At 42.3% G+C, this 24,370-nt stretch overlaps 2 protein-coding genes across 3 annotated transcripts in view; both read right to left on the reverse strand.

Annotated features, from left to right (window-relative positions):
- Nucleotides 1-24,370, reverse strand: part of KCNQ3 (potassium voltage-gated channel subfamily Q member 3) — a 162,198-nt gene that overhangs the window by 68,142 nt on the left and 69,686 nt on the right. The window lies entirely within an intron of this gene.
- On the reverse strand, nucleotides 15,525-16,016 carry LOC148126462 (uncharacterized; the record flags this gene model as incomplete). The annotated part of the gene is made up of 1 exon (XM_087931718.1): nucleotides 15,525-16,016. A coding segment is annotated over one exon (384 nt), but the record flags the coding sequence as incomplete, so codon positions are not given.

Raw genomic sequence — 24,370 nt, forward strand, 5'->3', positions numbered from 1 at the left:
TTTTCAGCCTCTCAGAGGTTTGAAAAAAGCCTCTGCAGGTTTTGCAGGACAAACAATAGGCCTGTTTCGTCACTTCCGATATTACAGGAAGTGACAAAATGGGCCTATCATTCGTCCTGCAAAGCCTGCAGAGGTTTTCTTCAAGCCTCTGGAAGGCCGAAAAAGGCCTCAAACCAGCCAAAACAATCAGCTGTGTGGTGCGCACATGCATGTAAGTTTGCCTGCAGCTCACATGCCAGCACAAATGGCTCTACATTCCACCTGTGGCACGCGTGCCATAGGTTCGCCATCATGGTCATAGACTGAAGAGACAACATACTTTATACATGCAGCCCTTCCAACCAAGGAATAATAAAGATTTAATCTCCAGCAGACCTGGTATTTCAATGTTTGTTTATTTACTTGCTTCTTTCTTTCTTTTTTCTATTTGTTTGCTGCCCATCTTGGAAAGGAAGGGAAAGGGAGGGAGAGGGAAAGGAAAGGGAGGGGAGGGGAGGGGAAAAGGAAGGAGGGAGAGGAGAGAGGAAAGGAAAGGAAAGGGAGGGAGGGAGGGGAAAAGGAAGGAGAGGGGAGGAGAGAGGAAAGAAAGGAAAGGAAAGGGAGGGAGGGAGGGAAAAGGAAGGAGGGAGAGGAGAGAGGAAAGGAAAGGAAGGGAGGGAGGAAAAGGAAGGAGGAAGAGGGGAGAGGAAAGAAAAGGGAGGGGAAGGGGAGGGGAAAAGGAGGGAGAGGGGAGAGGAAAGGAAAGGAAAGGAAAGGGAGGGGGAGGGAGGGAAAAGGAAGGAGGGAGAGGGGAGAGGAAAGGAAAGGGAGGGGAAGGGGAGGGGGGAAAGGAGGGAGAGGGGAGAGGAAAGGAAAGGAAAGGGAGGGGGAGGGGAGGGGAAAAGGAAGGAGGAAGGGGGAGAGGAAAGAAAAGGGAGGGGAAGGGGAGGGGGGAAAGGAGGGAGAGGGGAAAGGAAAGGAAAGGGAGGGGAGGGGAGGGGAGAGGAAAAGGAAGGAGGGAGAGGAAAGGAAAGGAAGGGGAGGGGAGACAGTAGGGGGGAATGGGAAAGGGGAGAAGGGAAGGGGGAAGATAGGGAAGAAGAGGAAGGGAGAGAGAAAGGGGAGAGAAAAGGGGTGGGGAGGGAGAGAGGGAGGAGTAGGGAGGGGAGAAAGGAAGGAAAAGAGAAGGGAGGACAGAAAGGAGACAGGGGAAGGGAAAGGGTGAGGAGGGGAGAGAGATGGAAAGGGGAAGGGGAGGGGAGGGGAGGAGGGGGTAATAGCAATAGCACTTAGACTTATATACCGCTTCCTAGTGCCTTACAGTCCTCTCTAGGCAGTTTACGGAGTCACCATATTGCCCGCAACAATCGGGGTCCTCATTTAAGGTGACACATATCATTATAGTGGTGACTTTTATGCGTTCTCTACTTCATCTGCTTCCCTGCCTTGATGGGCAACAGACCTCCCTGCTCTCCCTTAGAGCTTTGAAATGACAGGTGCCTTTTGAGGGTGATGCCCTCTGACAACTGTTTAAACCGAGGCCAAGCTGTCTGTCAACATTTGGTCTCTCCGCTAAGCAGGCCCTTCAGGGGCTCTTCCGTTCATTTCAATATGCGCCATGGGATGGGGAGGTGGGGTGGTGGAAAGCCATTTCTTTTTTGTTCATTTGATGGAACAGCTTTCCTCATTTCCATATCAGAACCGGCGTTATGTCGGGAGATGGACAGAGGGCAATGTTTCCTCAACTTGACAGAAGCGCTAGTCAAGAAATCAAGCTCAATCAAGATAAATTACCCAAAGCTTTTTTTGTGTGTGTGTTTAAATAAAAAAGACAAGTGTTGCGGCCTGTCAGCCACCGGCCCCTCCACCAGCCAAATCGGAGGAGGAGGAGGAGGAGGAGGCGTGGGAGTCAGGATCAGCATCAAGGCAACCTGAGAGCTCCGAGGGGGAAGAGGGAGTGGAGCTGTCAGAGAGAGAGAGAGACAGAGGCGGAGCCTGGACCATCCATCAGCCCTCCGATGGAGAGCCAACAGCCCCTAGGTCTGGAGGTAGCTGATGAGGAAGAGGAGGAACAGCTGTGTCTAGTACCTGATGCGTGGATGCACAGAAGACAAGAGGAGAGGAGAGCAGGGGAAATCTATGGGCTGATCCTTGGGACGGAAGAGCCACCACTGCTAGTGAAGCCTCACCCTAGCTCTGGGGATAAAAGGCAGGGGACAGAGATGAAATAGATGTGGCAGACAACTATTCATCTCCCTTCCGGACAGACTTGTTAGCCTGTGGTGAGAGAGAAACTTTTTGCGGTTGCTCCTAATTAAAGTAATCTTTGAGTTAACTTCAGAGGGTTTGTCGTGTTTGAGGAGCTGGGTTAGAACAAATGGCATGACAGGCCCTTCACTGAAATGAGTAGAAAGCCCACTGGGGTTAGGGTACTGTTTGTCAACTTTGGCAGCTTGAAAATGCATGGAGACTTCAATTCCTAGAATTTCCCAGTCAGCGGTGCTGGCAGGGGAACTCTGGGAGTTGAACTCCATTAATCTTCAAATAACTAAGTTGAGAAATACTTGCGTTATGGAATCCTTCTATTCTTCTATTCTGAACATTGAAAAGGCCGAGTGATTCTGTAGAATCCGGAGGGACAAATTCAAGACAAACTCAACCATTAGTTCAACGATGGACATTTTGGATCAAGTCAATTTTTTTTTTAAAAAAATGCTAGTTAGTTTCTGGAAGGCTGGCATTATGATAAATCAACCATCCAAAGGCCCATAGAGATAAACTCCATTAAAAGCAGAGGTGTCCACTTAAAGCGGGGGTGTCCAACATTGGGAACTTTAAGACCTGAGGACTTTAACTCCCAGCATTCCCCAGCCAGCCATTTGCTTGGATTTTTTTTATTTATTTATTTTTTGCAGGGGGGTGGAGGGGAAGGGGCAACAGTCCCACTGTGAACTATAAGTCAATTTAACCACAACAAAAAAGTTTGTAAAATTGGGTTGATCATATGATTGGCCCACTTTATGAGCATTATGGTTATAACTCAAGGACTAGCTGTTCTATTTGGGCCGAAAAGGAGTGTAGGCATGCATTAAGCAATCAATTAATTAATCAGTTAATTAATCTACCACGGCGGTGTAACAAAACTATTTCAATACACTTTAGAACAATGGACCAGTCTCATAAAAATAACTAAAAGGCAACAAACCAAGGCAGCTGTAGGAAAAAATATATATATAAATTTTTATCAGCAGGAAGCATGAAGTATACAATTCTAGACCAGCGTCAAGTTTTGAAAGCAGATAAGAATTTAAAAATAAGTATTTTTAAGTGGTTTTAAAGAATAACCAAGCAGGAAATCAATTATGGCACCTCTCCTATAGAATCATTTCTGGTCTGCTATGTTTCAAGCAGTTTTAACAATCCATGCATTCCGTTGGCTTCCCACAGCCATTAACCTGTTTTTAGCATAGAAGAACTCCTGTGAATCACTTCCAAATAACTGGTGAAAAGCAGTAACATACACACAAGCAAACAAGCTACTATTCCAGGAAAGGAAATGCAAAACCACACTGTGAATGGTAGTTTCCTAAATATACCACAGACTAGGTTTGCATGATATGCTAAGTCATAACCCGTGATTTACAAACCATGGTGACTGAGGATACGGGACGGGGTGATCCAAAATAAACCAAATTACCAAATGATTTTGCCGGTCTTGTGAAACCAACCTCTGAAAAACGTTGATCTCTTCTAACTGAATTTGATGAGGCAAAACATGTCAGCAAAGGCTGCATGGCAACAATTAATTATGTGCCATCAAATCATTGTCCATTCTTAGTGACTGCTTAGATAGATGTTCTCTGCGATGATCCGTCCCTAACCTATTCTTCCAAGACTTGTAGCAATTACATTACATTCCGTTGTGCTATTCTACCGGTTCGACCCAGTTCTAGCGGAGCGGTAGCGCTGAAGATTGGCAGAGACCGAACCAGTTCTCTCTGAGGAGCTGCTGTTGGGCGCACCCAACCGCCTGGGCTCCCGTACTGACCTTTATTCCCCGCTTTTGGGGTGCAGCTGCTTGGCACGGCACAGCAGAGTACCACGCATCAGCTGCTGAAGCGACAGGGACATTGCAGGAGGTGAGTCGGAAAACCCGCGCAAAGTGTGTGTGCACGCGCACACCAAGCCATGCCCGCCGAACCGGTGGTAAACTATTTTGAAACGCACCACTGATTACATTGTATGTATAAAATCAACCAGTTCTTACTGATAAAAGAGAATATTGGTAGAGAATATTGGTAGAGTTGAACTGTGAGGTCCTTGCTCTCTGAGCTTGGGTGTTTTCTTGCAGACATTTCATTACCCAAGTAGGTAACATCATCAGTGCTAGAAGAGACTGAATTTTGAAGCTTGGTAAAGAAATACCTGCAAGAAAACAAACGAAGCTCAGACGGCCTGTTCTTCTCTCCTCAGACAACTTCTTAGCTACCAAGGAACCCACATGTTACATTAAGTAGGAATAGAAGACACATTTTAATGGTCCATTTTTTCTTTTATCTTAATAGAGTGGAGTGAATAGAGAAGAATAGGACAGGACAGGACAGGACAGAACAGAATAGGAGTAGAGTAGAGTAGAGTAGAGTAGAGTAGAGTAGAGTAGAGTAGAGTAGAGTAGAGTAGAGTAGAATAGGAGTAGAGGAGAGGAGAGTAGAGTAGAGTAGAGTAGAATAGAGTAGAAAAGAATAGGGTAGGATAAGATAGGATAGGATAGGATAGGATAGGATAGGATAGGAATAGAATAGAATAGAATAGAATAGGAATAGAATAGAATAGAATAGAATAGAATAGAATAGAATAGAATAGAATAGAATAGAATTCTTTATTGGCTGAGGGTGATTGGACACACAAGGAATTTGTCTTTAGTACATATGCTCCCAGTATACATTAAAAATACATTTATCAAGAATCATAAGATACAACACTTAGAGATAGTCACAGAATACTAAATAAGCAATCAAGTCATACTGGGAAACTAAATTGGACAATATACTGTAAATCATAAAGATACAAGCAACAAGATTATAGTCATAAGGAGATAGGTAATGGGGGGGGATGAGAAGAATAATAGTGATACAGTCTTAGTAAATAGTTTGACAGTGTTGTGGGAATTAGTTGTTTAGCAGAGTGATGGCGTTTGGGGGGAAAAATGACCTTGTGTACAATGCTGTTCTAGTGTACAATGCTCTAGTCTACAAACTCCCATTTTGAGGATAGAAGTTGAGATAATTTATGTCCAGGAAGTGAAGGGTCTGTAGATATTTTGAGATTTTCACAGTACATGTTTTCATTGTCTTATTTATTCATTACTTAAGATTTATATTCTGCCTCTTATCCAAAAGCTTAGAAAGATCTGTTGCTCTTCTTCCATGATTCCTTATTCAAACCAAAGGTAGAACAAGCAAAAAAAAAAAGTTGTGAGTTTATTTTGAGCTTCCGTCTCCTTAGTCCTTGTCTATCATCTCAGGGACAACACTGCCTTGTCTCACAATTAATTTGTGCCTTTTTGCTTTGTCTCCAAACTGGAAAACTTCTAAGCATCAAAAACCTAACTAGAATTCATTTGAGCAGAAATATATATATATATATTTGCTTCACTTGAGCATCAAATTATTTGTCCACAAACAGGAACTCATTTAAGCATCAAAAACTCAGAATGTTGCACCACAGCTTGCAATTTTTAAAAGCTGCAACAATATATAGACGCTATCAAATACACATAAATTCACATGTATTATTTTAAGAGAGATAGCAAGGTCGAAAAGAAAGTGTCTTCTGCTTGCAGATAAGCAAAGGGGATCCTAGCATAACAGAGATATTGTTCACAGATCATTCCAAGATCTGAGGATTCAAGTGTGTACCTGATTTCATGAGATTGCATTTCCCCAGAGGAGTTCGGGTGTGCAATTGGTGGATACTCCAAAACTAGTCACACTTGTCAAAGACCTCTGCAACTACTACACAGATAAGAGTATAGTTCTTGCTTATCAAACATCTGAAGTTACAAGTGTGTTGAAAAAACTAACTTTATAGCCCCAAATTTATCAAATTTTGCAATGTTCCTCAGTCTCAGGATCATCATTACAGTCAGTACATATTGTTCTGTGCCTGACTGGTGGTTGTTGTTTTTTTTAAGTTTTGCACAGCAGTTTGATTGGAGAGAAAAGGATTTCAGGAGAACAAGCTGTTTGCTTTTGTACGCAATAAAAACAATATAGTTGTGCTGGCAACCCAATCGATCGGCTTGGTCTGTCAAGGAATATGATTAACAGTATTCTCCTGAAATCTCTTTCTCTTCAACCTCTCTGCTCTGCAAGGATGGGAAGAATAAAAGCAAAGCTCTCCTTTACCTGACCCTTTGCCTCAGTTGTAGAGCAGAGAGATTGCAGAGAAAGGGTTTTCAAGGGAGAAATCTGTTTGCATAGTGTGTCCCCAATTCCCAGCCCCAGACTGTTTTTGCTACGTACAAGACACTAGGCAGATGAAGGTCTGAAAACAGTCTTCTCTTCTCCAGCCAGAAAAAATACAATCACGGTTACACGATTTCCCACTTAGCAACTGCTTTGCTTAGTGGCAGAATTGCCGGTCTCAATTAAGGTCATTAAGTGACCCAATGCCTATAACTATTTTAATTGGCCTTCCAATTATGCCCTTTCTTGGACAGTTTCAGCTCAAGTAGTATTGTTCGTTCAGTCGTCACCTCGTGCCCGGTCTTCCCTTCTGTGCCATTTTATTTGCACTGATTGTGCAACCCCATAAACGTAACACAACATGACAGCCGTGTACGCCTCATGCCTCCAAACACTGCAAGCTTCCACAGAGCTACTGAGCTTCCTTTTGAGTTTTTCTCTTGACCTAGGAGGCCGCAAACAATTTTGGATCAGCATCATGCACAGAATGCCTGTGCCATGCTAGGCCAGGTTAACTCCTGCTCTGTTGGCCAAGAACCAACTTAGTCATTGGATGAATAATGTCCCCTGGTGATTACTTGCGGGAAGCTCCTTTTTCTAGAATGCTCCCCAACTTCGAAATGTAGGTTGTCCATGACTTACAACTGGTTGCTTATGATCGTTCAAAGTTATGGTGGATCTCCCTTGGGGTTACTTATCACCCAGATTCAAAGTTCTGAAGGTTTCCCCACCAAAATCACATGACCAAACCTTAGACACTTGGCAACACAGACGCATCTATAGCCGTTTGCAGGGTCCCGTAATCACACGGCCATGTTTTACGACGGCTTTGCTGACAATTGACGCTTCTAGTTTCCGGCAAAAACCCCTTCCATAGAAGAGCCACCGGTTCATTTAACAACCATGGAATTCGCTTAATGACCATGGATTCACTGCAAAAAAGCATCATAAAACCATGGTGACCAAGCTCTTTTACTCATTTTACTAAGCCATCGTGACACAATGAGCATGATGAGCATGCTCTGTTATGTTCGTAAGTCAAGCACTACCTACAATCCCTTACACTTGTCACTTTTAAGGCCCTTCCTATATGGTTGTGAGTGGTTCTCTTTTGGATTATGTTCTCCTTTCCTTTCGCTACCTACCTTTAGAAACACAAGGGCAGGTCAGTTGTGTGTATGTATATTGCCTTTATTATTGTATTTCAACACAGAGCCATGGTGGCGCAGTGGTCAGAGTGCAGTACTGCAGGCTATTTCTGCTGCCTGCCGGCTGCCTGCAATTTGGCATTTCGAATCCCACCAGGCTCAAGGTTGACTCAGCCTTCCGTCCTTCCGAGGTGGGTAAGATGAGGACCCAGATTGTTGGGGGACAATAGGCTGGCTCTGTAAACCGCTTAGAGAAGGCTGGAAAGCACTGTGAAGTGGTATATAAGTCTAAGGGCTATTGCTTTTCATTGTCAATCACTTTAACTTGCACCTGTATGAACAGGAATATGAAGATACCTAAGCAAACAAACAAGCAAGTGAGTTTGGAGGCGGAAAAACTAATGGGTTTTAGAAAAATAAAATAAAAGACAAGACTAGACTAGAAAAACAAGACTAAAGAACTAATTAAGGCTAAACTCTGGGAGCCATTTCCAGATTTCTCTCAGTACAAGGTCTCTAATGAAGGTGAGCTTTGCAAAACTAATAATTTATTACCATTCTTTATTGCTAAGGGCTGATTCACCAATTTACATGCCACACTACTTAATTTGCTTGATGACTGGCACCCGAAGTGTGAAATGAATCGAGTCTGCGGGAAAGCGATGTACAGAATAATACTGCGGTTCTTTCCAGGAGATTATATCCATAAAAGCCCATTCATAAGTATAACTTATAACCAGTGTGGCTTGCTGGTAAGGCTAGACTGCAGGGCAATGTTCCAGAATCCCATAGCTCAGAGAGCCACGAAATGCAACATTACCTATTGAAACGGATGCTTAGCAAAAAAAAATTTCTTCGTTTCTTTCTCCTCCTAGGCCTTTCAGGGGAACAAAAGATGCTGACCTGAACAGTGATGGGATTCAAAAAATTTTTTACTACCGGGTCTGTGGGCGTGGCTTAATGGGCATGGCAGGGGAAGGATACTGCGAAATCCCCATTCCTTCCCCACCCCACTAACCTGCTTTCCAGCTCCACTCTCCTGTGCAGGGCAACCAGAGAAGACCCAGCCAATCAGCTGGGACTCAGGAGGCAGAGAATAGATGAGGGCAGGGCCAGTTAGAGATAGTATTTGCCGGTTCTTTGAACTATTCAAAATTTCTGCTACCAGTTCTCCAGAACCTGCTGAATACCACCTCTGCTCTCGATTCATTTCCTCTTTCAACCAATGTCATCTTACTTATAGGCTGTAACCTATAAGAACCAGTGGTGGGATTCAATTTTTTTTTTTTACTACCAGTTCTGTGGGCGTGGCTTGGTGGGCCTGGCAGGGGAAGGATACTGCAAAATCCCCATTCCCTCCCCACCCCACTAACCTGCTTTCCAGCTCCGTTCTCCTCTGCAGGGCAACCAAAGGAAACCCAGCCGATCAGCTGCGACTCAGGAGGCAGAGAATAGATGGGGGCGGGGCCAGCCAGAGGTGGTATTTGCCGATTCCCCAAACTACTCAAAATTTCCGCTACCGGTTCTCCAGAACTGGTCAGAACCTGCTGAATACCACCTCTGAACCTGAACTACATCCTTCGTCAGACTTAAAATTGAAGGATAGGAAAGATGCCATTTGATGCTGCTGTTTGTCTATTCCTTATCCAAAACCAGAGGTCGCTGTGGCCTAGTTTTGCTCCTCTGCAAGAAGAGATATAAGAAGACATACAGGAAGTCCTCAACTTTTGACTGTCAAGCCCAGAATTAGAATCATAATTCAAGCAAGTCACCATGTGATCCAGCCCAATGTTATGACTCCTTTTGCAGGGGTTTTACATGTGGTCCTCAACCTACGACCACAGTTGAGCCCAAGATTCTGTTGTGGTCCGCCGGCAGCCTGCGGAGCTGGCAGCAGAGTTGGACAGTGGGGAGGAACATGGGCCAGTCCTGGAGTCTGGGGAGGGCTCGGACGAGGGATCTGCGTTCGATACACAGCGCCATCTGAGAGTTATGTGCTGACTCTGAAGCCTCTAGAATCTGACATCAGCGAGATAGAGGAACAGGGGGAGCCTGCTCCCAGTGTGCTCTTGTGCAGAGCTGCCAGAAGGCAAGAACAATTAAGACAAAAGGGGTGACTTGGGAGTAATGATTGGTCCTCCCATAAGGTATAGAGGAGCAAAGGGACATGAGCCTTTGCAGGAAGCAACTTTGTTCTGGTTGGTTTAACTCTGAAGCTCTGTGTTGACTTTGTGTTCCATTTGGCCTTGTACAGCTAATTGGCAATTTAGTCATTGGCAGCATTTCAAGGGAGATAAAGGTGGGTGCTTATCAGTCTTATCCCAAAGGAATGTGGCAGACTTCTGTTGGACTATTCATAAACTGTTTGGGACTCATTATGGGATCTGAATGCATATAATTCACAGCTGTTGAAATAAAAACAAGGTTTTTGGGAACAGCGTGTGATTGTTACCGTCTCAGGAAGCCTTGGTCAGAACAGATTAATGTTGCTAAGTGAGACATACAGGAAGTCCTCAACTTTTGACTGTCGAGTCCAGAATTATAATCATAATTCAAGCAAGTCACCATGTGATCCAGCCCAATGTTATGACTCTTTTTGCAGTGGTTATACATGTGGTCCTCAACTTACGACCATGAATGAGCCCAAGATTTGTGTTGCTAAGTGAGACATTTGTTTAATTGGGTTTTGCCCCATTTTACGAATTTTTCTTGCCACAGTGGTTAAGTGAATCACTGCAGTTGTCAAATTGGTAACACTGTTGTTAAGTGAGTCTGGTCACCCCATTCACTTGGCTTGTCAGAAGGATTGCATGGCCCCAGGGAACACTGCAACCGTCGTAAACATGAGTCTGTTGTCAATCATATGAACGCAAATCAGCTGACCACTGGGATGCTGCAATGGCCATAAGTGTGAAAAAGGATCATAAGTAAATTTTTCAGTGCTGTTGTAAACTCACCTAAAATACGTGTTGGAAGTTAGCACCCACCTCTCTCCTAGGAAAATGAAATTTTAGGTTATATTAAAAAGGCAGAATATTTCCTCTAAAAGAGATGTAGAAACTCAGAGAGGCAGAAACTCAGCTCCCAAAACCTTTGTTAATGGGCCATTAAGGCCTGGGCTGGTCTATTCTACATAACAAAGATCTACCTCCTTCAGGCAGAGCCATAAGCGGAATTGCCCAAAGCCCTTTGGGCAATCACCCAGCAAGACTCAACCAAGCCTGGGACTCAGAACAACCTACAAAGTTGCTCCTGCATGGCCCCATGGGAGTCTGACAACCAATCAGAATACAAGCTCAAATTCAAATTCAGAAGACATAATAAAACTCAGTGATTCTCAGCATCTCTCAACCCAAGAGCTCCAAGGCATGTAGTCCTGTCCACCATTAAACCATCTTTCCAAACAGCCTCTGTGTTTCCATGGAGAAAAGGCGGGGAAAGATAGAAAGGGAAAGAACTTATGAGGGACAAAAACAGGAAATAAAGAAAAAGGGGAAACGTACTAGGATTAAAGGTATTTGCTCAGCTAGAAACGTGAAAGATGTACAAGGTTCATACCAGCACTAGAATGATTTTGAATAACTATTTTGTTTACTAATGTTTATATATACATATATATTGTTTTTGCTATGCTTTTAGAATTTTTCTTTTTACATTTTCAAGGGGAAGTACCAAGCAGAGTCTGAATGATAAGATCTACATGATATAAAATAGATATTAGAAATTTGAATGTTATAATTTTAGAATGCACAAATTGAATGTTTAATGAGATTTCATATGATAATAACAATAAGATTTAAAGGTGTTGCACTTCGATTGGCAATCATAGGGGGAATTTTGCTTCTTAAGAATATTGGAAGAGAACATATGAAATTATAAACAAGACAGACGAAAGTATAAGTACAATGAATAAAAAGATATAGAAATTTAGGTAAAAGAAATACAATTGAATAAGAAGAAAATGAGATAACCATAAAAGAAAATTAAGAGAAGTAAAGGGAGAAATAGTGAGAAGTTGGAAAAAGAGTAATAAGATATGAAACCGAATACATAAAGTTGAAGTTGAAGATGAATATGCATATGAAATTGTGTCTGTATGGAAATGTGATAACCTGGAACCCTGCTGTACTCAAATAAGATGTTTTATTTGTTTTGTTAAAACTCAATAAAACTTTATTTAAAAAAAAAAAGAAAGAAATTTTGGGCTCCGTCATGGTCGTAAGGACTACCTGCACAAATTCCCCATTGGATTGTTTTCTTAGATTTAGCAGCTGGAGAGAACAGCAGGAATGAGAAACTAATGAGCAGAATCATAAGGGATCGTATAGGTGCCAATTTGACTTTCATTTCTCGTGTGCTGCTATTCCTTCTTATTCTCTTTAATTAAGGGAGCATCTTTCTGTAGGAGGCATCCATTAACTGCCTGCTGATATCTTCCGAAGCGATGTAAGATAAAGATCTGGATGCAGATATGAAAATGGGAAGACAGAGGTAAAATATTCGTTTCTTGATCAAGCTGAGGGTGAGATGGTGCAGTAAAGCCACTTCTTGGAGGCTTCTGCAAAACTGCATCCATACTACTCCTGCGAGTATTTCATTCAATTTATACTTTGCAACTTACAAACTTCCATCCTTCTATGGAGGAAGCTGAGCAAGCCAAATTTCTAGAAAGTCAGCAGTCTCTTAAATGCTCAGTTAATGTCTCGTATTGCAAATCCTAGCAGATTCGACTCTGTTCTGTTAGTTGCCACTTAATTTACAGCTTTGCTCCTGGTGTCCCATGTCACACACACACACAAAAATAATCTTGGGCCCCTTTATATGAAGCAGAAATAGTTAGGGCTCTTTGATCTGGGCTGCAAAATTCCAGATAAACAGTAGATGGCAGCTAAGAACTAGCACTGTTGTTACCTCTTTGCTGCCAACTAGTGGTTCTTCAGATGTTTGCAATCCAGAACATATGAGTTGCTTAGTCATAAATCAGGATTTTTCACATTGAAATGGCTGGCTTTCACTCCATCTGTGAAGCCAAAATCAAACACAACACTCTCTGGGTTACCAAGATGTGACAGGCTCTGAACTGTTTTGTTTGGTGTGAATCCAACCAGCTGTGTGGTCTGTACAATGGATCATCATTAAGCAAATTATGGCTTAGTTCAATGGTGACTCAGGTCTCGGTTGGTTTAGAGAAGAATAGGTTGCTTCGTGCTATGAAGTGCTACTTCAAAGGACTGCCTTATTTGCTGGTTCTTCAGAGAATCTTCTAAAAGGCAATTCACATCTATCACTTTTTACACTTTGAAACCAGTACAAATTTTAGGTGACTGTGAAAACACTGAAGAAACTACTAAAAATAACTGCAACATCCAGAAAGGAAGACAAAGGCTGTACTGGCTCTCTACTGCAATGTTTTTCAAGTTGTTGTTGTTAGTTGCGAAGTCGTGTCTGACCCATCACGATCCCATGGACAATGTTCCCCCAGGCCTTCCTGTCCTCTATCATTTCTGGAGTCCATCTAAGCTCACACCAACTGCTTCAGTGATTCCATCCAGCCACCTCATTCTCTGTCATCCCCTTCTTCTTCTTTTGCCCTCAAATTGTTCCCAGCATGAGGCTCTTCTCCAGAGAGTCCTTCCTTCTCATTCGGTGACCAAAGCCTTTGAGTTTCATCTTCAGGATCTGGCCTTCAAAAGAGCAGTCAGGGTTGATCTCCTCTAAGACTACCTTTTTTACAAAGTATTTGCAAAAGTATTTTGCAAACAGCTGAGGAAAGAAGGGAAGTGAAAGGCAAGGGAGAAAGAGAAAGACACACCCAACTGAATGCAGAATTCCAGGGAATAGCTAGAAGAGATAAGAATGCCTTCTTAAATGAACAATGCAAACAAATAGAAGAAAACAATAGAATGGGGAGGACCAGAGATCTCTTCAGGAAAACTGGAGATATGAAGGGAACGTTTAATGCAAAGATTGACAGGATAAAGGACCAAAATGGCAGGGACCTAACAGAGGCAGAAGAGAGTAAGAAGAGGTTTTTCAGGTAGCAAATCATAATTTTGGAAAACTGAAGCTAATTATAAACTTTGCTAGTCAATTTTCGGGAATAATGTCCCAGGCACAATAAAATAATATCGACCTCCATCACTTATTTCTGCAAAGCTGTGGGGAACAAGGAAGCAATTTAAATTCTAGACTTGTAACTTTATACATCTTGATATTATTTCTGGACCCAAATCTGTCATTTTTATTAGCTGTACATTGGAAAATGCTCAGTTCAAGCTCCTCTAAGAAATAATCACGCATCTCCCCCACCCCTGTCCCAGAGAATGAAATCTTTTGGGGAATATTAAAAGAGACAGAATATTATGGTATATTTCCCCAAAGGAGAAATAGAGAAACATTTCTTAAAGGCAGCAAACAGTCTCAGTCTTTTTAATAGCCTCCAGCCGATGCTAGATGGATGGATATTTTATGCCCATTTAAGAAAGGCTGGGCCAGCCTATTCACAAATATAACATCTTCACCTCCAACAATGGAATTAAAATTTACACACACACACACACACACACCCTCCACCCAAATTCTAAGAACAGGACGTGACATTTAGGATATAACAGGATTAACCCACCACCATCAGAGTAGCAAAAGACACCAGGCTCACTACATTGTATAACCCCCTGCAGCATTTCAGAAACTGTATAAAAATCCTTGCTAGTTCATCAGCTGTCCCAGAACTGTCTGCTATGTTGGTTGTGCTCATCAATAAACAGAGTTTTTCTTTCTAATCGGCCTCTATTCTATTTCCAGTGCCTTTTTTCCCCAGCTTGGAACCAGGCGGGATTTTTCTTCCAACACTCTCCCATATTGATGGAGGGCTTTCTGAATTATTTAAATAAAGCAAAATGCTTTGGGTCTCTCAAAATAAGAGACAACTGCTGTGAAACCTGACATATAATTATTAGAGGTTTCTTGAAACAGCACCTTGAAAATAAAGGAGTCGGCCACATAAAATATTATGCAAATCTGTGAATACTCTACAATTCAAAGCTTCCAGATTTCTAATTAACAAGAGAATAATTACAAACAGTACAATTTAAATATCCTGATGCTGGATCATCTTAAAACATGGTTTTTTTTTTCTTGTTCTTGAAGCAGTGGTGTTTATACAGAACCAATAAACCAGTACCAGTCAATATTACTCAGGATAAAGGACATTTGACTTGTGCCTTGCGTGCAATCACAAAACACATGGAGCACCACTTCAATGCCATCGGCATTGACAAAATCACTATCAGTCAATTGCAAAGGGCTGCTTTACTTGGGACAGCTTACATATTATGACAATACCTTTAACACTATCGAAGAACATTTGCCTATCCCAGATCTTTGGGAAGGATTCAGGACAGTGGAGGGATTAAATTTTTTTTTACTACGGGTTCTGTGGGTGCGGCTTGGTAGGCGTGGCTTGGTGGGCGTGGCTTGGTGGGTGTGGCAGGGGAAGGTTACCGCCAAATCCCACAGAGTCAAAATGTGGTCACATTGTACATGATTAGTTTACCTAATTCCTCCCAACTCTCATGCTGTAGATGTCCAAAAGGGGGTGCTCGAAGCTGTAGGAAGTCAGCACCCACCCCACTCCGAGGAAAATGACATACTTAGGATATATTTTAAAAAGCAGAATATTTCCTCTAAAAAAAGTAGAAACTCAGAAGCAGAAACTCACCCCCACCTTCGTTAATTGGTGGGTCATTAAGGCCTGGGCCAGAGTATTCTTTTTTTTTCCAATTGTTTATTATTTATTGTTTTCTTTATCTGAATTATACAATTTTTTCCACTTCAAACACACATTCAAGGCTGCTGATTATATATTTGTCGGCTTAACTGGTTTCCATTTGACTGATTATATATTTGTCTATTTGACTGGTTTCAGTTGGGGAAAATATAGAGACCTATGCATAACATCGAAGATCCCGCCTGATCAGCTGGAGAGAATACATACGCCAAGAAAAAGGGGGCAACTTCTTGGGTGGAAGGAAGAACTTTAGAAGAGAAACTTCTTCAGGAGGAGCCCAAGGACTGCTGGGAAGAAGGGTGCAAAGGAAGGAGGGGCTTTGCTGCAGATAACTGGTTTAGTGATCGCTCCAGCTGGAACAGTGGGTGTTTGCTGAGTGGTAGCCTTTCCTTTCATATCTTCAAATACCTTGCAAGCGCCTTTTGTACTGCAACTTCTGATAGTGTTTGTCACTTTCTGGGTTCCGTATTCAGTCGTCAACGTCATGCAGACGGCATTGTCAATATTACACTCCTGCTTTGAACCAGTACAATCTGAACTTTGTGAGGAGCATACTTCACAAGTCAAGGCACTGCCTGCAGTCAGGAGGACGGAGAAGAAGAAAACTCCCAGCAGAAGCCGAATGGCGATGAGTTAGGCACAGAGATTCCCCCCCGCCAAAAAAAAAACACCCTCACCTTGAAGGAAAACCAGCTGCCGTGAAAGAAATCCAGGGAGAAGAGGGCGAAGAACTTGATGTTGTTTGAGATCCAAGCTTATGAACAGTCGAGCAACCTCTGCCTGTATCTGGCCAAGAATTTCAGAGGGGAAAACTTCTTCATAAAGGGAGGAGCCCTGGGCCATCTCACCACCTGGGCCTGGGAAGATTGCATCAGCCGGCATTCAGGTGAAGCCATGGGGTCCAGACAAAGCCTACAGGTTATCTAAGACCCCGCCCCTGGGAGTCTGACAGCCAATGGGATACATTTGTTACATAGGAACGGGAAACACTAAGATGGGGGCCCAATGGAGGGTATAAAACTAAGGGTCTCTCAGCATCTTGGCCCTTCTTTTCCTTCATCCAATATCTTGAAGCATGTGATCGTCCTTTTCACTTTGGAACTGCAAGCCACGTGATCCTGCCCACCATTAAACCATCTTTCCAAACAGCCTCCATGTTTCCAGTGTCTTTCTTCCCCACTTGGAACTGAACCCAGAAGGATATTTCTTCCAACACCATATTTTATTATTCTACTCTAGTCCTACTCACAAGAACCAAAATATAGGTAGAAAGCGGTTTTAAGCGTGACAATCACAACAATTTTGCATGTTTCAGGGTCCCCTACATTTATTATCAAACCAAAGAGCAAGTTGAGGCTGCCAGAAATAGCTTTAAGATGACGTGTAGTCTGACCCCCTCCTGCCCCATTTGTACATACAAACACCTAGAGAGCATGGTGCTTAAGATGAACCAGGTAATCAAATATCGCTTTTGATCTGGGACGAAAACAGAAAGAAAACCCCAGATACTCTGGATGTAAACTTGTCGTGCTTGTTGCAAGTGGCTCACACACACACACACAAGAACCTTGAGGCAAGATTAACAGCTGGAGATTGCAGGCTTCGTGAGCTGGAGAGGTCATGCCTCCAACATTAGATATGGTTAAAAAAAAAAAAAATTAAGTTAGACTGTCTTCCCGAAGGAAGGAAAAGCAGAACGCATCAAGTACTACAGGCAGGTGGTAATTAAGAGCCATTCATTATTACTGAAATACTGATGCGGTTCATGAATGATGTCATTCCTGTTTTTATGATCTTCCATGAAGTTGTGAACCTGGCGTGTCCTACAAACGACTACTAGCAGATGGAAGGGCAATTCACGGCCCTTATTTGTTGTTTTCCGCAGCATGAAAACAAGGCCACAAAAAATGAGTAGAGCTCAAATAAAAGGACTTAAAAAAAAACAAAAACAAAACAGGAATGTCTTGAAGTAAAGCTCAAATTCTGAGGGCTGTATCATTGCAGCTTTTTTAGAAGCCTTAACAGAAATGAAGGCTACAGGAGCTGGGCTGAAAATATTTGAATAGCCACTAAAAGATCAGCCAGACTTAAGGTGCCTGGGTGGGGTGGAATGTTGTATGGATTGCTGCCATCCTGTGGCCATTTGGAGTTTTGCAGCCAGATCTTCCATGGTCTTAATGGAAAACGTGCACCTGTCAGGGATAAAAGACCAGGTCCACACCTGAAGGTCGAAATAAAATGATTTGTTGCTACTGGTGTCTATGCACAGGACTCTGGATGCAGTATTCTAAATGTGGCCTTACCAAGGCATTATAAAGTGGTATTAACACTTCACATGATCTCAATTCTATCCCTCTGAGGTTGGACTTAGTTTACTTATGGCTATGTAGGGATTCCAGGCTAGTCCTTCTTTTAACTCCACCCCCAGCTTCTGCCAGTCCTTCTTCTACAGCACCTCTGTTTTCTTCTTGGTGGGTTCAGTGTCCACTTTAGCAATATGCAAAGCTGACAGGGTGATGTAATTGATAGGCTCCACTTCTTTTTAGATACAGGAGATTCTGGTCCAACAACTAGTCTAGGGTAATCATATGGTTGTAAGCAACTTTGAAAGTATTTTTAATCCAACTCCAACTCCTATTCCCACACCATTCCAATTTTCAACAATTCATCCCCCAGTACTCCCAATGCAAGCTGTTGGGCTACTTAACATTTCTTGGGAAATTCTAAGTCTGGATCTCCCTCTGTAAAAATGTCTGCCTGTTGGCTCTTCCCTTAGTTTTAGGTATTACAGAGAACAAACCCACACCCTTTTCCCTGTCAGTAGCAAGCAACCAAAGCCACTCATGAATAATGAAATTCAGTAACTTTATTATCTACCACCTGTGTTACAAAACTCCCACCAGACTGCTCATGACTTCCCCTTGGAATAACCACATAAGGCTTCATGGATCTTGGGGGGAGGTAAGCTTAGGCTGCTTGTGATTGCAAAAGGATTCCAAGCTAGGTGCTCATTTGACCCCTACCTCCAGCCTGGCTGCCAGTTTCCCAATAGTAATATCCCTTCAGGTGTTGGAAGATTTCTAGTAAGTCTCCTTTTAGCCTTCTCTTCTTTAGGAGAAGCGTACCCAGTTCTTTTGTTGCTCTTCTCTACTTTTGTTGCACACTGAAGATTACTAATTCTCCATTATGTGCCTATAAAATGGTCTTCAACAGTATATTAAACAGAGTCACCCAGTGAAATACTGTATAGAGTTGATGAGAATAGTCAAGCTTCAATCCAAGCCCAGCACTCTAGCCAATATGAAATTATTACATTGACACAGGAACTTCTCCCCATTATTCCCTTGGCTGGGCTCATGCATTTGGCTAACCCCAAAGCAAACCAACCACGTTTCGGCTGAGTCCGATAAATGAATCCACCTGTTCATCTGGGAGCTATAAAAACTCCAGTGACAGCACAAACACCAGCCTGCAGTAAATTCATCTGTCAAATCCCCAGGAGAAGATGAGATAACTGGTCTCATTAATGTTTCATTACCTGCAAATTTCTAGTGTGCCTGTGTTGAAACTTGTGGAGAAGCACAATTCGGAGTTCTTGCTATTATTCCTAAAGTAAAATTCATTTGCATTTTCACAAAGGTGCAACTTTTGAGTCTGCCAGAAGGCATTTTAAAAACCTTTTTGGAACAGAAGAGACCTTAATTGTCCATGACAGGTAATCCTCAAACTTACAACAGTTCATTTCATGATCATTTGAAGTTACAACAGCACTGAAGAAAGGGGACTTATGACCATTTTTCACACTTATGACCATTGCAGCATCCCCATGGTCACATTTGGACGCTTGACAACTGACTCATATTTATGATGGTTGCAGTGTCCCAGAGTCATTTTTGAGACCTTCTCCCAAGCCAAGTCAATGGGGAAATCAGATTCACTTAACAACTGGCTTACTAATTTAATAACTGCAGTGATTCACTTAACAAACATGGCAAGAAAATAGAATTCTTTATTGCCCAAGCGTGACTGGACACACAACGAATTTGTCTTGGTGCAAATGCTCTCAGTGTACATAAAAGAAAAGATACATTTGTCAAGAGTCAAGAATCATCAGGTACAACACTTAATAATAGTCATGGGGTACAATAAGCAATCAAAATCATACTAGGAAACAGTCAATATAAATCGTAAGGATACAACCAACAAAGTTACAGTCATACAGTCACAAGTGGGAGGGGATGGGCGATAAGGAGTGATGAGAAGGTTAATAGTAATAGTAGTGCAAGCTTTGTAAGTAGTTGGACAGTGTTGAGGGAATTAATTGTTTAGGAGAGTGATGGCATTTGGGAAAAACTGTCTTTGTGTCTAGTTGTTCTGGTGTGCAGGGCTCTATAGCATCATTTTGAGGGTAGGAGTTGAAACAGTTTATGCCACAAAAAGTCATAAAATGGAGAAAAACTCACTTAACAATATAAATTTGGGGTTCCATTGTGATTATAAGTTGAGGACTACCTGTATTGTTGGACATTCAAGAGCCACATTGGACTCTATTGTCAACCACAAAAGCCTACTGGGTTGGACTCTTGACCAATCCACCCTTCTCAGCCCTCACCAGGCTAGGTGCTACTCAATGCCTAATGTGGACCAGAAGCCAAGGGAAGCTTTGCACCCTCAGTTTTACAATTTTACAAGCACTTAGCAGTAGCTCTGGCTTACCAGTTAACATATAATTCAGGGGAATGGTCAATCTCTGACAAGTAATAGAGCTTTCAGAGAAATGCTGCTGATACCTAAATCCATAAATCAGTTTGAGCTGCCATTTCTCTCTTGGACTCAAAACTATTTTTATCTGAGAAATGGATATTAAGCAACCATGAAAATGGAATGGGTTTTTTTGTTTTGTTTTGTTTTGTTGCTGTATTGGCTCCTATCAAGTAGTTTCTATTGGCAAAGATGAGGTGTCTTCCTTATCTGTAGGGAGTTTGCCACACATATTCCTTCTGTTTTTCCTTCATGCTTGTCCTATTGGTAGTGTCCCTATTTCCAATTTTGTATCTGTTTCTCAGTCCAACCTCCCTTCTTATTCTCTACTGTGTACTATAGGTAGTCCTCGGCTTACAACTGACCCTTTACTGACGGCTTGAAGTTTTGCCGAACCCGAAAAAGGAGACTTACGATCTGGATCTGAAGTTCCAATGGTTGCCTCCCCCATATTTATGTGACTGAACTTGGGGCGTTCATCTACCCAGCTATCTTTATTGGGAACCTTCCCACGATTGAGAAAAATGTGACCATCCGAGACCAGGCCTAGTCCAAAAATGCCAGGGAATTTCTAGAAGCCTGGCACTCTGGCAAATCAGCCATCGCTAGACACATAGACATTAACAAGATCTATAGATTGCGCCAAAAAGAAAAAGGCAATCAACCAGCCCAAAAGAGAACAAAAAGACTCCAGCACCTCTCCACCAACAATCAGCACCCAGATCAGCACAGATTAACTCCAAGGTTAACATCAGACCAACAACTGAGTAAGCAATATCCCAGTCAAGAAACTGCCAAAGATCCATTACTAGCAGCCCAACTAAAGAATCTCTAAGGTCACCCACACAGACAGGCAAGTCACCAGAATATAAACTGACAGCAAACAACACTCCTTTATAGTATAAGAAGTAATCACACACACACACACACACACACACACACACACACACACACACTCCTAGAGAATGAAAAAATTGGGGAGGATATTAAAAGAGGCAGAATATTATATTTCCCCAAAGGAGAAATGTAGAAACATGTTCTTAAAGGCAGAAAGCAGCCCTAATCTTCCTGCCGAGCAAAATAACCTCCAGCAGATGCCTGAAGTCTTTTGAGATGGATACTTTTGTGCCCATTAAGAAATCCAGGCCAATCTATTCATCAACAAAACATCTTCAGCTCCAGGTGATGGTAATAAAGAAGACAGAACAGGACCTTTAGGACATAGTAGGATTAACCCACCACCGGTAGAACAGCAAAAGACACTGAGCTCACTACATGGCACAACCCCAGCCGCATTTCAGAAACGGTATAAAAATAACTCAAGATAATATGTCTGCTGTCCCAAAACCGCATGCGGTTGTGCTTCTGTTCATCAATAAATGAAATCCTTTTTTCCAACCAGCCTCCATTTTATTTCCAGTGCCTTTCTCTCAGCTTGGAACTGAACCAGATGGATTTTTCTTCCAAACACTAGCACTGATAATGTTACCTAGTTAGGGTAATGAAACGTCAGCAAGACAGCAAGCAAGCTCAGAGAGCACCAAGGACCCTTCAGCTACCTTTATGGCATCTTGCAGCATCCAGTGGCCAATATTCCGACCTTGCCAATAATCCGCAAGCTTGACTGATGAAAGTTAAGGGCCACTGAGAAAAGCAGGACTAAGATTAAACATAACTGGTACAGCAGTCAGCCTTAGAGCTGAACTGGAAAATAGTTCTGCCCTTTTAAGTCTGACTGTCAACAGTTAAGGAACCATCAGGAGATACGGCACAGATAAGCACTTGGCAGGATGGCAATGAAGGCTTTGGGAAGATGCCATGATGTGCTCACACCTACAAAAAATAAAAAGGAATTGTACAGGTAATGAGCACCCTATGGAAGCAAAGATTGGATTCTGAAGCTCAGGTGGTTAAAATGATTGTGGGAGGTTTATACCTTCAGATTTGAAAGATTCAATTAAGGTACTAAAGAAGTAGAAATAGCTTATGTAGTGATATTTCCTATATGGTTTACCTGGGAGATCTGACAGTATACTAGAGATGGGTGGGTCAACCAAGCTGTCACAAAACATTGAACCCTGACAACTTGAAGACTTGCGGGCTTCAACTCCCAGCATAGCTGGCTGGGGAATTCTGAGAGTTGAAATCCACAAGTCTTAAAAGCTGCTAAGGTTGGACACCTCCTGCATTAAATTCCCAGGTGAGGTGCTATTTCTATTCTCCCTCACGACCTATCTATGCTAATGTCTTCAAAAAGTAATTAACTGGGTACTTTTCTTATGGCCCTGTTTGTAGGAATTTCTTCAATTAATGAATTTCCTGCTAAAGAAGCTGGTAAAATGGTGAGTCGATGGACAAATGTCACACCCCTGTCTTAAAATACTGAGAAACATTAATCAAGAAGTGATATATGAGTAGGGAAGTCCTGAGCAAACTTACATGGGGATAAATTATCTCTAAATAGATAATAGAACCTACTTTTGAATAATTGTGCTTTGGGGTTTGTTTGCTGGCTTATTTGATAGTGTTTATAATTGCCTGGGTAAAAACTAGCACATAAGGAATGAAGAAAAAAAAGACTTCAGCTATTAACTATGTTGGCCTAATCAACTGGCCTGTTGATTAGTCTTTCCCAAACAATCAGACCCACACTTGGAAAGTTCAATTAGCTGTTTTATTTTTCAAGCCCATACATAGGTATCTTATCACACTGATGATTTGCAGCTGGGTAAAACTAGGTAAGGTACAACAGTGTTCAAGGGGGGTTAGACTCCTTCCTTTTGTACCCATATGGGTGTAGGAAGTCAGCACTCTTCTCTCCCAGAGAATGAAATATTTTGGGTGATATTAAAAGAGGTGGGATAGAATATTTCCCCTAAGGGAGAAATGCGGAAATAAATCTTAAAGGCAGGAACCAGCCCCTGCCTCGAGCAAAATTTACCTGAAGAGCCCATTCTTTAGGACATGAGTATGGCATCATGCTGCCATCATGTGATGTATCGCAACTTTTTCCCCCTTTGAGGAACTGGGGTGGGTGTGGCCTGTGTGTGACGCATCCAGCCCATGGGCTGCCAGATTCACATCCTTGCTTAAAGAGATTTTGTATCCATTCAGAAAGACTGGACCACTCTATTCCTAAGCAGAGAGCAAACAGAGACTCCAGATAAACAACACAATTAGGCAAGCCAAAAGCTGACAAGATTAGCTCAGACAAACCCCTAGGGATTTGCATTTCCCCGTCTGCCTATAGAGCCAGCCATGATCCCATAGGAATCTGACAACAACCAATAGAATAGTAAAGGGGATGTTCTTACACAGGAACAGGAATCTCAAATACAAAGGCCAAAGAAGGTATAAACGCCCACCTACTCTCAACTCCATTTTGTCAGCTGCCCAGAATCACATATGTTTCTGGTTCATCAATAAACAGAATCCTTCATTCCAATCAGCCTCCATTTTATTTCCAGCACCTTTCTCCCAGCTTGGAACTGGATCTGGATTTGTCTTCCAACATAGGGATTCTAGACCGGGATCTCCAACCTTGGCAATTTTAAGACTCGTGGATTTCAACACCCAGGATTTGCTGGCTGAGGAATTCTGGGTGTTGAAGTCCACAAGTCTTAAAGTTGCCAAGGTTGGAGACCCCTGTTCTAGACTAAGTCTCTGTTTGACACCTCCCCCTGGCTCAGCCTATATGGCCTGTTTTTTGTTTTTTTTTTATGTATAGGAAAAGACAGTCAAGCTGGGCAAAAAACTGACTTTGAATGCCTTTTGGAAAACCATTTATTATGGAGAATGTAAGTCACACAAGCAGTTCTGCTTTCACAAGCACAGCAAAATATATCATTGCAGACAAAGCTGATTTATTTCAACCAATAATCCATTAATGTACAAGAGAAACCACAGTGAGAGTACGGCTCTTTATCAGATTTGGTTATGCATCTTCCCTCGTTTGCCTCACCCTGAGTTGCTGCTGTGGGAATATTAAATTCCTTGGGAAGTCAAACAAATCCAGCCAAAAGAAAGTAGTTACAAGAAGTTATGACAACTAAAAAGGTCATTAGTCTTTTGATACAATGCAGCTGGAAATGAGAATGAACTTTGGTAGGTCCTGTAAGGGTCTGGAGAACACACAACTGTGGAGAATTTCAAAGGATTTTCCCCTGGGAGAAAGATTAATTGACTTCCTCTGTCGACTTCCTGGTCTTAGCTGGAAGGGGGAATCC

This window comes from Pseudonaja textilis, chromosome 3 (assembly GCF_049901715.1).
Source record: "Pseudonaja textilis isolate UNSWEBS1 chromosome 3, rPseTex1.2, whole genome shotgun sequence".
Taxonomy (NCBI): Eukaryota; Metazoa; Chordata; class Lepidosauria; order Squamata; family Elapidae; genus Pseudonaja; species Pseudonaja textilis.